General features: G+C 33.5%; 1 protein-coding gene across 1 annotated transcript in view; it reads right to left on the bottom strand.

The window, feature by feature from the left end:
• Positions 1-623: 623 nt before the first annotated feature.
• LOC308611157 (microtubule-associated protein 9-like) overlaps positions 624-14,971 on the bottom strand; it is a 33,503-nt gene continuing 19,155 nt past the window's right edge. Inside the window, 10 exon segments of the mRNA XM_081260044.1 lie at positions 624-1,029; positions 7,656-7,757; positions 7,761-7,788; positions 7,967-7,981; positions 7,983-8,107; positions 8,229-8,390; positions 9,886-9,975; positions 10,734-10,902; positions 11,920-11,990; positions 13,758-13,993. Coding sequence (XP_081116170.1) covers positions 907-1,029; positions 7,656-7,757; positions 7,761-7,788; positions 7,967-7,981; positions 7,983-8,107; positions 8,229-8,390; positions 9,886-9,975; positions 10,734-10,902; positions 11,920-11,990; positions 13,758-13,993 — 1,121 coding nt within the window. The 3' untranslated portion in view covers positions 624-906.

The raw sequence follows: 14,971 nt of genomic DNA on the forward strand, positions 1-14,971 counted from the left end.
GATTATTATGTGTCTCAGCCTGTTTCTCCTTGGGTTTATCCTGCTTGGGACTCTCTGTGCTTCCTGGACCTGGGTGGCTATTTCCTTTCCCATGTTATGGAAGTTTTTGACTATAATCTCTTCAAATATTTTCTTGGGTCCTTTCTCTCTCTCTTCCCCTTCTGGGACCCCTATAATGTTAACATTTTTGAGTTTAATGTTGTTCCAGAAGTCTCTTAGGCTGCCTTAATTTCTTTTCATTCTTTTTTCTTTATTCTGTTTCATGGCCTTGCATTCTACCATTCTGTCTTCCAGATCACTTATCCGTTCTTCTGTCTCAGTTATTCTGCTATTGATTCCTTCTAGTGTAGTTTTCATTTCAGTTATTGTGTTGTTCATCTCTGTTTGTTCTTTAAGTCTTCCAGTTGTTTTTTCTTTAATTCTTCTAGGTCTTTGTTAACCATTTCTTGCATCTTCTTTGCATACTCCCCAGTGACCATTCATTTTAAAACCCGAATATAGATGTGCAATCATTCGCAAAATCAATTATTTCTATGATTATGGTACCTAGAATTTTTTCTTTTTATATTGGAGAATAAACATACTAATAACATGAACACGTTAGGGAAAGTGATTATGGATCATCAGACTATAAGAATTATCAGGACATGATAAAGGGTTATGTATTTCAATGATAAAAGGAATCTGATTATTAGCTCTTCATTTGAAGCAGTTTATCTACAGTTCAAAATGCTTTCAATGCTTTCACTGATTAAACTCTAAAGCATCTTTTTCATTGTCAGCAGAAGTGACCAGCATTTAATTAAAATAGACTCTTCTAACTATAAATAATTGAATAGTTTTCAATTTAGATTCGGTAAAATTGGTGAATTGATAAATAACTAAATAATGCAAGAATAAGAATTATCAAGACACTTTTGAGAACACAGTTCTGCTTGGAGGGCTCCATGGAGGAAGTGCCTCATTTTCAAGAAAGGGATAATGTTTCTTTGGTTTTCGTTCAATTCTTCCCTTCTTTTCTCTTTCTTTCTAAAGAGAAAATACAAAACTATTTATATATAAATTTATATACAAATATGACCATTATTTTCAAATCAAGTTGCTTGCTGAAGAACAAAATAATCATTATAAGGTATTTAAATGTCATTTGCTAGCTTAATTGGTTATAAAGTAATATCAGCTAGGGAATATTGCTAATTTATGAGTATACTATCAATAGGCGTTAACGCACCACTTAATTTTTTAAATATTAAAAGTGATAATATTTAAAAAGAATTATGTAAAATAGGGAAAAAAAAGACCTGTAATCCTATAATTCAAAGAGAATAATTATTAGAAGTTAGTGATGACTTTCTGAGAACAGAGTCTCAGAAATATATTTACTGGGTGCAAAGGTTGAATATGTGATGGCAGCAGAGGATACTTCACAGTGTTTAAAAATATTTGAATATTGAGGTTCATGTTTCTTTGCTTGTAATTGAGCTTGAGCACATTTTCATTTCTTTAGTGCTTTTGTGAAATTTTTGCTCTATTATTTGACTCTTCTAACTGTATGGGTATTGTTGCTTGTAATTTTTAGCAATTTACATATTTTCATATAATAAATATTATCCTTGCAGTATTTTATCTACATTATTTTAGTCCTTAATTTTTTACCAAAATATTAATATTTCAACCATAGAACTAAACTGTTTAAAGAGTAATATAGTCAAAATTTGTGTACCCACTACCTGCCTTTTGAAATAAAACATGACCAACACTTGTGCAGCCCTTGTACCCACTCCCTCACCACACCTGTTTTCTCTCCACCACCCAGAGATAACCATTACTGAATTTAGTGCTTATAGTTGCAGTGCATCCCTTAATACCTTTATTACACACACGTATTCATCACCAAATAACAAATAATTTTGTTTTGCAGGTTTTTTGAGTTTATGCTAAAAGGTACCATGCTATATATTCTTTTGCATCTGTCTTTTATTTATGACCATATTTCTAAGATCCATCTATATGGAGCTGTAGCTCTAGTTCATTGATGCACAGAATTCCAGTATATCAACATATCACAGTTTACTGATCTATTTTTGTGTTGAAGGCATGATGTTCTAATGTTTTTTCCACACAAAGACAATGCTGCTGTAAATATCCCTGTTTGATTCCTTGTGCTTATAAGCCAAGATTTTCTCTCCAAGTATATTCCTAGGAGTGAAATTGCCAGTTTGTAGGGTATGAATATATTCGACTTTGCTGGACAATAATGATTTAATCTCCAAAGTTGTAGGAAATTACCTTCCAGCCAGCAAATATACTGTTTTTTTATTTTGTATTATTAATATGCTGTATTCTATTGTTTGGCACTTTATATTTAATGTTTAAATCTTTTGAAGTTTGTATTGCAGTAAAGTAATTGTTTGAAGTGATTTTATGTCCAAATGTCACAAATAATCCCAACTGTTATTGCTTCACATCCATTAATTTGTGTTCTGTATTATATAGTACATCCTTATAGGTAACAGGTTCTGAGGCTATTATTCTACTTGTATTATACTGTAATTTGTGCTCATTCATTCAATGTTAAGCATTGAGATCTTACTCTGGGTCAAGCAGTACACAGGGAGCCATGCATGTAATGATTATAAAATACAAACACACAGGTTACTGTTCCTGTCCCTTAGGGAACTTTCAAAATAGATGGTTAATAAACAAGTACATAAACAACAGATAATTCCAAATTGTGTGAAATTCTGTGAAATTTATAAACAAGCTGTTGTGATTGATAAAAAATGAAAGGAAGTACTTACTTTCAAAGAAAAGTGGATTCAGGGAAAGTCACTTTGAGATGTGATGGGTAAGAGGAGCCACTGGTGATGTGCACTGAGGGGAATGCACCCCACGCAGACAGAAGAGTGTGTGTGAGGACTCTGACAAGTGGGGAAAGCTTGGGATGGGAGAGGAAGCCAGAGAGCCAGTGTGAATAAAGCCTGGCAGGAGATGGGAGTGGGGTTCCAGATGAGAATGACAAGGTATATGTGTAAGATCAGACGGGGCCTGGCAGGCCATGGTAACATTTAGAACACAGGTTTGGGGAAAAAAAAAAAAAGAGCTGTCAACAGGTGATTTGGAGAAGAAAGGCAGAATGCTGAGAGGTAAACTGGGGAACATGGCAGCAGAGGAGGAGACAGCTCAAGTGGAAGGGGAAATCGACTGTGCAGAATGCCCAGAGGTCTAGGAAACAGGGCAGAAAAGAATACATACCATAGGCTAGATGCTCTGGCAAAATCATAACTCTCAAAGTTTAGTTTCAGAAAAGGGATAAGATGGGGGTTTACCGAGGAAGAAAAGGATATGAAGAACTAAGGAAGTGTAAACAAACTTTCCAGAAGTTCAGCTATTAAAAAAGATGAGGGACTTCCCTGGTGGTGTAGTGGTTGAGAGTGCCTGCCGATGCAGGGGACATGGGTTCGTGCCCCGGTCTGGGAAGATCCCACATGCCATGCAGCAGCTGGGCCTATGAGCCATGGCCATTGAGCCTGCTCATCTGGAGCCTGTGCTCCGCAATGGGAGAGGCCACAACAGTGAGAGGCCCATGTACCCCAAAAAAAGAAAAAAAAAGAAAAAAGAAGATGAGGATCATAGCTGGAGGGAAATGAAGAATGAAGAGAGTTTATTTTTATTAAGATTACTTATCCTGAGACTTGATGGGAATAATCCAGGAGGGTAGAAGAATGCAGATTCACAGGAGAGTGAAATGGTAAGTTCATATTTCATTGCTTGATTGGTACAGTCCTGCTTCATATTATTTTGAAAATATTGTCTTCCATCATCTCACATTTTTATGATACCAGGTGAATTTTAGAACCATTTCATTTCCCTGCTATACTCCCTTCCAAGAACTGACTGAGTATCTGAGGATTAATATGAAATCTAAAAAATGATCTAGGAATACTTGAAATGTTAATAGCATTTGGCCTTTCATCCTGCAGCTTGGACTGTCTCTCTGTTTCTTCAAGTTTCTGCTAAAACTATAAAGTTTAGTGGTTTCCTTGTATTCCAAAGAGCAGTGGTGTCACGGAACACTTGGACAACCCTGCCTCTGCAGGCTGAATGGCTCGGGAGGAGTGGTATTTTGGTAAATTATTAGGTGTCTATGCTTCTTTCATCAGTACATAAATGGAATTGATAATGTCACAAGAAGAATATGGTAGTGTAAGGTTCCATTAACATATAATTATTCACATATAACAAAAGGATTGAAGAGAGGTGTGAATTTTTCTTTTTGTCTTAACATTTTGCTCTTCATCATGAGAATGTTTTCATCCTTGCTATTTCTAATAAACAGAGAACCTCATTTCAGAATCCTAACTGAAAAAATAAAAGCTGTAATTGGACCACGGTCAATCATCTTATTACTTTAGAGAGAGGCAGGCCCTCTAGCTAGATGAGAGAAAAGCAGTGACCATACAGTGTCCTCAGAAACTGACTGAAAAAACCTCATTGTCCATTCCATTTAACATCGGGAGAGAGAGGAACTGGACACAACTTTGAGTTTGCTGGTAGGTGCTAAAAAGTAAGGGCAGGAAATAGGCAAATAATTATCAAACAATATCAATTTACATGAATCAATGTTATCTTGAGTAATAATTAAAAGAGGTTACTTAAAAAGTCCTTCTGTCTGTTGTTTGCTGGGGGCTGAATCTTTTGCTTATTTTCTTATTAAAGGTAACTATGAATTAATCTGGGAACCAGCTTGAAGAAGCATCTTACCTGATCTTTGGCTACAATTTTCACCTAAAACAGTGACCCATCAATTGCTCACTCCCCAAACTAGGTTTTACATCAAAATTTTGAGATGTTACTTTACATGCAAATTGAAGAAATTAGCTCTTCTTTATAGGGGTATTTTTCCATTCTCCCTGCAAAAACAAATTTCAATAAGAAACTGGTAAGATGGGGAATAGAGCTGTAACATGTTGTACATGGATTTTTTTTTTAGGTAGCGCTGTATTGTAGGGATATATTGTATACCAAAGCAAGTTATTTTGTCTTAGGTCTTTGATGAGTTTTTGTTTTCCAGAGGACTGATTAGAATGAGAAAGTGACTAACCACTGTAATAAAACATTGTGTACCTAACTATGACTTATTCACTAAGGAAATTCTAACTCATTTTCAAGACAATGTGAAAATAAAACTGAAAACTGAAACATTTACATTCAGTTACTACTCTAAAAGATACTAGCAGAATTAGCATATATCCTCTTAATATAAGAAGATTTTTTATTTTTCTTAGAACAAAGCACTATTTAAGAGTTTAATCTAAGGAAATCATCATAGAACACTACTATCCTCATTCAAACGACTGAACTAATTTTGATCACCTTATTACTGTTTCTCTGCATGGATTTAGCATTATAGCAGTAGTAAAGTCAACACATAAACAACAATAAATTCTGTTTGTATTTTTATTAGGATTGCATTAAATTTGTAAATTACTTCAGGGAAAACTGACATCTTTATAGCATTATTATAAGATTGTTTCTAAACAAGGACAGTTTTGTTCTAATTTCTCAGGTATTCATTTGTGTCCTTCAGAAGTTTTCTTTATATTGGTATTGCACATTTCCTAAGTTTATTCCTAAGTGTTACATCTTTTTATCCTATCTTTAAATAGCCTGATTTGGGTCCTGTGTGTGTCTCTAGCTACTACTGATTCTAAAATGTATGTGGAAAAAAAAAACCCAAGAATATTCAGAAATACTTTGAATGAAGAGTTATGAAGTAAGATTAACCCAAACATATATGAAAATATATAAAGTCCTGATGATGAAACAGTGTCGTACTAGAATATGTACAGTGAGAATGACCAATGGAACAGAAAGTTAAGAAACAAGCAGACCTGAAAATATGGGAATGATTTAATGTATCATATAATAAAGACAGTACCTCAAATCAGTGGGTAAAAGATGTGCTGTTTTATGAAAGATGTATGTGGAAAAAAAAAAGATGGAATCATATTTCCCATCATACACTAGGATAAATTCTAAGTAGAGCAAATGTTAAAATGTTAAATATTAAAATCATAAAGTTATTAGAAGAAAAATGGGAGCTTTGACCCTAAATTTTGGAGAAAGTCCTTTCAACTACACCTGAAAATCAGAAGCCATAAAAAAAAGACTGATAGATTTGAAACCTGAAAATAAAATTAAATTCTTCATGGAATAAAATGATATAAGACTTCCCTGGTAGCACAGTGGTTAAGAATCCACCTGCCAATGCAGAGGAAACGGGTTTGAGCCCTGGTCCAGGAAGATCCCACATGTTGTGGAGCAACTAAGCCCATGTGCCACAACTACTGAACCTGTTCTCTAGAACCAGTGAGCCAGAGCTACTTAGACCACGTGCCACAACTACTAAAGCCCATGCACCCTAGAGCCCATGCTTCACAACAAGAGAAGCCACTGCTATGAGAAGCCCACACATCGCAATGAAGAGTAACCCCTGCTTGCCACAACTAGAGAAAGCCTGTGCGCAGTGAAGACCCAATACAGCGAAAAATAAATAATAAATAAATAAATTTACTAAAATAATGATATAAGCAAAGTTGAGAGACCAACAATACAATGGGAAAAAATTTGTAACTCATATCAGAAATGGTAGGCTAATTTCCCTAGTACCTAAAAAAGCTTCTAGAAATCAGTAAGAAAAAGACTAATGAAAAAATGTTCAGTTTATGAATTGACACTTTACAGGAAAAAAATGCAAATTATCTTCACACAAATGAAAGGATACTCAAGCTCAATCCTAACCAGAGAAATGCAAATAAAAAAATACTCTGGATGACATTTTTTTTAACTTGCTGATAGACACGAATTCAAAAAATTTGATAAGAAACCCTACTGGACCCTAAGCCCTGTGGAGAAATTTTGCACTTTTTGATTGCTGAACATGTGAATGTGTTAACTATTCACATAAAGTACTTATGCATCTGAAATGTATTACTTATTTACTTATTCAAAAATAAATGAATAAAATACATATTTCTATTGATATTTTAAAACAGAAAACAGTATTTTGCTTGCTATCACTGAAAAGTAACTATAAACATAAGTACATTGAAACAAAGAACATAAAGTCCTGCTACATATCATTTCTCCCAACGTTCATACTTGATTGCTTTCATTAAAAAACCACTTAAATAAGACCTTCTCCTTGAGGTCATCAGAAAGAAAATAAAAAATGGAACAACTTTCTCATTAAATACAATTTTACTGTGTGTCAGGACCAAGTTCCACTTAAATTAACCTGGTATACCTTCAGTAATACACTTGTCAGTACACTTTTTTTATAATTTTAGGTAGAGGAATCATTGCAAAGGACGAATGGGCATATCTGGAAAGTGACTAAATGTGGGGATGTAGGTAAGGAACATTATTATGACTAAAGTTTTAAGCCTGAGTGTTTTAAGGAATAGTAGAATCATTAATAGAAATGAGAAGATCAAATAAATTATGATATATGTAGGAGAGAATTAATTCAACAAGGTAGCTTCCATGTAGAAATGGTCAGTTGTCATGGGACAAATAGAACTGGAATTAGGGACAGAAAAGTCAAAACAGGTACATTTAAAAGACACAGTGCATTAACAAATAACACTTACCAGCCATTTTTCATATTCATCAAGAGCTTGTTTATCTTTATCTTTTTTCTCAGCTCTTTTCAGTTCTTCTTTTCTTTTCTCATTTATTTTCTCTTTTTCCTTTTACTTGAAAAAAGCTTCCTTTTTTTCATTCCTATGTAGGATAGTCAAAACACTGGCAAGTTAAAGGAGGATATATAATAAAGATTCCCTAATGTGTCTTTGCAATAATGAGACTGAGTGCATTAGTAACATTCAAGTAAATGAATTTTAGAAAAGCCTAAAGTGTTACTAATTTAAGATCTATCAAAACATTTATCATTTTGGATTACCATTTTTCAACAGCAGTTATCTTTCCTTTTCTCAGCAACAGTTTCCTCCTCTTTCTGTTTCTTTGTTCTTTCATATTCTTTCTCTTTTTTACTTTTCTCTTTAAGATATTCCATCTTTTTCTCTTTCCATTTTTCAAAAGACTGAAAAAGTTCAGAGTTACTTTCTTATTTAATGTGAATATAATAAAATAGTAAAAACACAATTAATCATTAATTTTCAAATATTTTAAAAATAATTAAGATATTCAAAACCACTGTATACTTGTAGTGCTTCTCTTTTTCTCACAGCACTTTCTTCTTCAGTTTTCTTCTTGTTTTTTTCCTCAAGCCTTCTTTTTGCAGCTACCTTCTTTGCTTCCTTTTCTTTCATGGATTTCCAGGCCTCAAATGATGCTAAGGCTTCTTCTCTCTTAACAGCTCTTTTCTATTTTGGAAATAATAGACAGTAATATGTATATGTATAAATAGACAAATATAGATAGATATAGATATACATACATTCATTTTTTTAATTCCCTTCATATTCATCAATTTAGGTTTCAAAGCAATCTATTTAAAATAGATTTAGAGAAGGTAATTGATAAAAATGTTATCTGAATTATTCACTGCATTTTAAAATGTCCTTTCTTAAACATTTATCAGATATTGATGTACTACCATGCATGGAAAGGAATTTTTTTGGTAGTATACTGAACAAATGCTATGAAAATATACTGTAAAAGGCCAATTGGTACTCCAAAGTGCTCATAATGCAATATCACACTAAAAGAAAAAATATCAGGAAAGTTACAGGCCAGAAAGGTAAAGTTATATACTTTACCTTTCTGGCCTGTAACTTTCCTGATATTTTAACTTTAACTTGACCTTTCTGGTCTGTCAGAGTAAGGTAAATTGGCCAAGTCACACAGTAAACTACAGATCTGTGTTTTAACCCTGAGTTTTGACTGACATCAGAGCATAAAATTCTTACTGCATAAACATATCCCAAGTGTTGAAAACATGTGCCAGATTAGAAAATATGTAGGTGAACATATAGCAGGTATGTTATTACTTTACTTACTTCAATCTAATCCCATAATATTCTATGTTTGTCTTATAGTATTGCTTAGCATTAAATGATATAAAGCTTTATTACAGAGATAACATAATTTAGAAGTAAAAGTATGAGCTCCCTCACTGATTTGTGAAGAGCAAATTAGGTATCTGGCACTGACTGTGGCAGATAATGCTACAAAGGCAGTGCCAGTGTCCAGGCACGTCCCCTGCAGGGCTGCTCCACACAGTGCTGTACGCTGGAGAAATATGTTTCTATCCATGGTAGTATTAAAAGCACAATGAAGGGTTGTTTTTTTTTCTTTTGTTTTTTTCAGGGATTTTACTTTAGAAGATGGGAAAGAACTGGAGCATGTTGTAGGCAGGAGTTAGAGGCAGAGGGTGAAGTACAGGAGAGAATGAAATGAGAGCCCAGCTCCAGACAGTGGGAAGGATAGGGGCAAATACTCAGGTAGAGGCTGCCCTTGAAGATACATACAAAACTCAAGATAGAAAAGGGGAAAACTAAAGGTTAATGTCTGATGATCCTTTATATTCCTGGCTAAGTTGCAATATCAAAATCAATTTTTAATAATGAAATAGGTACATGGTCACAGAAAAAATAAGTTCATAATCAGTAGTGCCAAAGCTATTGCTCACATATAAATAATAAAAATCTCTGTGTATCCATGTTTTCATGTAAAACAGTTATATTTATATCAAACTAAAAGTGTATAAAGTACCAGAGAAATAAAATCAGAAATCAATTCTTTTATATACAATTTATTTCACCATTTAAAAAACAGTTGATTTAGAAATATTAAACATTCAGACTATTTTACTAATTTAAAAATCCAGAATATTTTTCACTTCTATAATCAGAATACCTGTTCATTTTGAATCCTTAAGTTTTCACTTTCGATTCTTTTAACTCTGTGCATTTCATGTAAATAAACATTTTTCTTTTCTAACCACTCCTGTGGGAAAAAGAAAAAGGCAATATGATATTCAAAGTTTTGCAAATGAAGTAGAATTCTTATTTATTTCTGAAATATATGGTTAAAACTTTTAAAAAGCAAAACATAAAACAGATTTTATATGTACTAGTATCATTCTTTTTCTGATAATATTCTAATAGTAAAGATGAGCAAGAATTAAGAAAATCATGTGTTTATATGATTTATATATGTGTAATATAATGTGTAATATAATGACTACATCTATTAACATTTTTCTCTGAAATTCACATGGACAATTTTCCAAAGTGTACGATATTGTGTACAACAAATAAGACAAAAAAAAAAAAAGACTTCTTTTTTGCAATTGTAAAAAAATTCGGACAGCTTCCTTCTATGTCAGTTTAACTCAAATGCAGAAAGTCTCAGGAAAGAAAAAAAATTAAAACCCCTTTTGTTCATAACTATATAAACTTTAAGGAGAAAAGGTATAGAACATAGGTGTACCTCAACTATATTTTGCTTTTGCTGTATTTTTATCAATTGCCATGGCATATTCTCTTTCCTTAAGAACAACTTTGATCAGTTAAACAAAGCCTGGAAGGAGATAATTTAGTATAAAAAGAAGAAAAGCTTTGGATTGCTCAGGTATTATAAAGGAAATAAATTAAACATTAAATCATCATCTCTGACAGGGTCATTTTATTTCCTGATAAACAAACCTTATGTAAGTGATTAATTCTTCTAATTTTTAAAAAAAAAAATATTTTCCTTTTTACCTGATAAACAGCTGCCCTTATGTTATCTGCTCTGTCAGGTTCTGTGTTCTGTTTCTGTGAAGGCTTTTGGTCCAAGACTCTCAAAGTCCCTAAATAGTGAGAAGTGGGAACTGTCAACGGAGTTCTCCTTAGAGAACCAGGTTTCTTTAAGAACTCAGAGGTCACTAATCTGAAAAGATCCAAATGAATCAAGATTAATTATTACAATTGCACTTGGTAGAAGAGAGATTCATTAGATTTTGCAAATACTATACTTGAAAATTACATTATAATTCAATAAATTATAATTATTTTGAAAATTATGTGTTCTTAGTACACAAAGACCCCTATTCAACATAATTTAAATTTTATTACTTTAAGTTATATAGCTTCAATGCAATTTTTCTTTTTAGGTTTTGTAATTAAAACATTTTTAACAAACATGGACTCAAGTTACATGGGAAAAGACAGTATTAATAAGTAGGTTTTAATAGTTTCTTATGTTATTTTGCTACATAAACCATCTTAAATATAAAATTAGACTAGTAACCTCTATTTCAGGGTTGGTGGGGAAATCTGGCCCCCATCTATTCTGGTATATAAAGTTTATTGCACCCTGGCTTTTTCATTTATTTTCATAATACCAACAGTGTCTTCCCTGCTACAATAACAGAACTGAGTAGTTACAAGAGAGACAATATGGCCTACAAGACCTGACATATGTACTAACTGGCAAATTTACAGAAAACGTTTGCTGACCCCTGTTCTATTTGACTAATGATCATTTAAAAGATTCAGAAGGTTTTGAATAGCAGTTATGAGTTCTTATCATTTTAATAAACCAACTTAGTCCATAGAACCTCTAAGTTTAAAGTACAATTTTTCATGTGTTGGACAAAGACATTTAATATAGAAGGTGAATGCTGGACTTCAGCTTTATTACCACTGTATATCTACTGTCTCAGGAAAAATAAAAGAAAGAAACTATATCCCAGGAGCAATGTAGAACATAGAGGATCATTGATCAATTCCTTTTTATAAATGAATATATTCAACTAGGGAGATTTACTATGAAGAAACTACTTCATTGTTCTCATAAGAAGGAAATTAAGTGACACCAAATTAAATTCACTGTACAGAAGTTAAACTAAAACTAGTTTTCCTGGAATGTAAACCTATAACTGAGGGAAAATGATAATTTTATTACCTGCCAGATGCATTGGATGCTCTATTATTTGTTGACTTTTTATTCTTCATATTTCTATCTTGAATTATTTTCTATTAAATAGAAAAAGCCAAAGATGGATTACTCACTATATCTATCACAGTTAGACTTAGAGGCCAATCTTCCAGTAAATCGATGTTTTTTAAGCATCTACTATGTGTCAAGTATTTCTGTCACCAGGAACAAATAAGGATATTACATTTTAGGGAGGTTGACTGGCAATAAACACGTAAACTAATGTCACTCATGAAGGAGACAAACTAGGGTCCAGTGACAGTGACAGAATGGAGTTGATGAGCCACAATAATGAATGTGATCAGGGAAGGCCTCCCTGAAGGCTCGACATCAGAGCTCAGACAAATGATGAATAACAAAGGGCCACATGATGTTCTATGGAGAGCTTGATAATTTTGAGAAACAAAAAAAGGTGAAAGATGCTGTGGCACAGTGAATGGCAGGGAGAGCTGAGGAGTATAAGGTCCGGGAAGAATCGTATGAGATCTCCAGTGGTGAGGAGTCTGCATTTTATTCCATGGGGAGAATCCAACAAAGAACCTTAGAGGGGAATGATTAATCAGACTTCAGATTACTCAGTAGAGAGTAAGAATAAAGCTAAGGATTCATTCAAAAGAAATATGTTATAATCTTACTTGTTATATATAAAACACCTGTTCTAATTTAGAATTACCTCTGTTAAACATTTCTAAGACCTGTCTATAAATTCCAGAGTACCCTTCTTCCTTTTAAGGAATAACTTTTCTACTTTACACGGACAGATGGATGCTAACACTAAAGTGAGAGCAGATGTAAACACATCCCTAGCTTGGCATTAGCACTTTTTCCTAAGGAAACTGGTTAATGGCAATATACCTGGAATGTGGCTTAATGAACCTTCTCCATAAAATTTAATAAAAACTTAATACTCTGTATTATAAAAGTCCTGTTCAACCACAAGTACTCAGCTAACTGTTATCTCCCCTAGTAATAAGTATACATACCCACCAGTTAACTGCAGGAGAAACTGCATAAAGAAAATTTAGGGAAAATAGGGCTTCCCTGGTGGCGCAGTGGTTGAGAGCCTGCCTGCCGATGCAGGGGACAGAGGTTCGTGCCCCGGTCCGGGAAGATTCCACATGCCACGTAGCAGCTAGCCCCGTGAGCCATGGCCACTGAGCCTGTGCGTCAGGAGCCTGTGCTCCGCAAAAGGAGAGGCCACAACTGTGAGAGGCCTGTGTACCACAAAAAAAAAAAAAAGAAAAAGAAAATTTAGGAGAAATAAAGACTAAAGTGCCCCCCATAAATTTTAACAGTATAGTACTCTGGTGCAATGTAGTGTAGGGACAAGTAATCCTACATATCACAAACCTTCTCAAGGTAATAATAATAATATTCCTGATAATGATCTTGTCCATCCATTTAAATAGGTATGGATGTTGATAAATTTTTCTTAAAGACTTTTATTAAATTTTATAAAATATTTTAAAATGATATCCAAAGGAATATCCTTCACTAACTCGAAACCTTAGAAATTATTCCAGACAGCTTCATTTTTATAACATGAAGACCTACAGAAACCTACCCACTTCTGGGTATGTATTTCTGAAACATTTAAAAGTATATTATGATCATATGCTCTAATAACTTTAATGAAATGTTGGGTTTTATTATTTTCACTGCAAACCTCCCCTGAATCACTTGACAGTATAATACCATTATTTCCACAGATAATTCAGATGTACCTAACATGGAAGATAAAATATTTAAAAGTTCTATTTTGAATTTTAAGCTGTAGTATAGCAGGTACAATTTTATATAAATACCTTTACAGACTCAGTGCATAAGATACTCTGGAGTTGAAATAGTGGTGGATCATCAACTGTTAAGTCATCATTCATAATCAGTTCAGTTTTCTCCTTTTCTTCTTCAAGGTCACCAGTAGTCACTTGACTTTCCTTGGGTTTCTCAAGTGTAGTAACAAAGTCTATCAAAAATGAGTTCTCTTCATTTTCAATTGATTTCAAGGAATTATGGTTTTCAGTGCATTCTTCATTCTGATCTATTTTGTGACAGAGTAACAGAACTAAATCTCCCTTCTTAATTAATAAGGTGGATAACAGATTCATTTGATTTCTGCTAAATTAAAACTGTCTATAATCTCTTTCTTGCAAAATAATAAATAGAGAAAACTATCATATTCAACTTGAATAAACTTTTTTCCCAAGTGAGCTACAAAAGAAAAAAAATGGCTACTAAATCTACTAAAGCATTTGACACACCTTAGAAAATGGAAAAACAACCCTAAACGATAGACATGCCACAAGCCCTTGTTGGTGTATAAACCAAGTAAGTGAAATGGCAATATCTATTCTATTCAAAAGCCTGTGTTTCTTAGCTGGAGCAAGAGGCACAGATTTCTAAGATACTACAGTTACTAACAATACACTTATAATACTGTACAGATGTAGAGAGAACCAAGAATCAATGCAGTTCTAGAAGAGGCCACCACACAGAGAGAATAAAGCCATCCTTTAGAGTTTTACTCCCACTAAGATGCAGTGTTGCCTCTGATACCAAAAGGGCAGGAAAGGAAGGCCTAGTACTTACCCTCTCAGTGCTCAAGGGACAGGCTTAAACTCTGGCATGGAGGATTCAGTTTTGCTTTTACAGAATTGCTTCTATTATTCTGATTCTACCACAATTTAGAATGTGTAAACAGTTCTTTTAGAATGTGTAAACAGAAAACCAGTGCTTTCTGCGTTGATCACCAACTTTCAGTTCTACTAGGATCCACCTACTGGCCAACCTATATCTTTACTGTCAAAGTCTTAATTACGAGGCTTTCATTACAGCCATTTCTGGGGAACTCATTTTGAGGTAAGCTAGATATAATATCACTTTATAATTCCAGTTATACATTCATATTTGGAGACTACTCATGATTCAAAGTATCATTAATGGATTCTTTAGAGCTGCTAATCAAAGTACTCAGTGAAAAGAGGAAGGACTTTGGAGCCAAAGATTCAAATTATGGCTC

Source organism: Mesoplodon bidens (assembly GCF_964165515.1).
Source record: "Mesoplodon bidens genome assembly, contig: HAP1_SCAFFOLD_105, whole genome shotgun sequence".
Classification (NCBI taxonomy): domain Eukaryota; kingdom Metazoa; phylum Chordata; class Mammalia; order Artiodactyla; family Ziphiidae; genus Mesoplodon; species Mesoplodon bidens.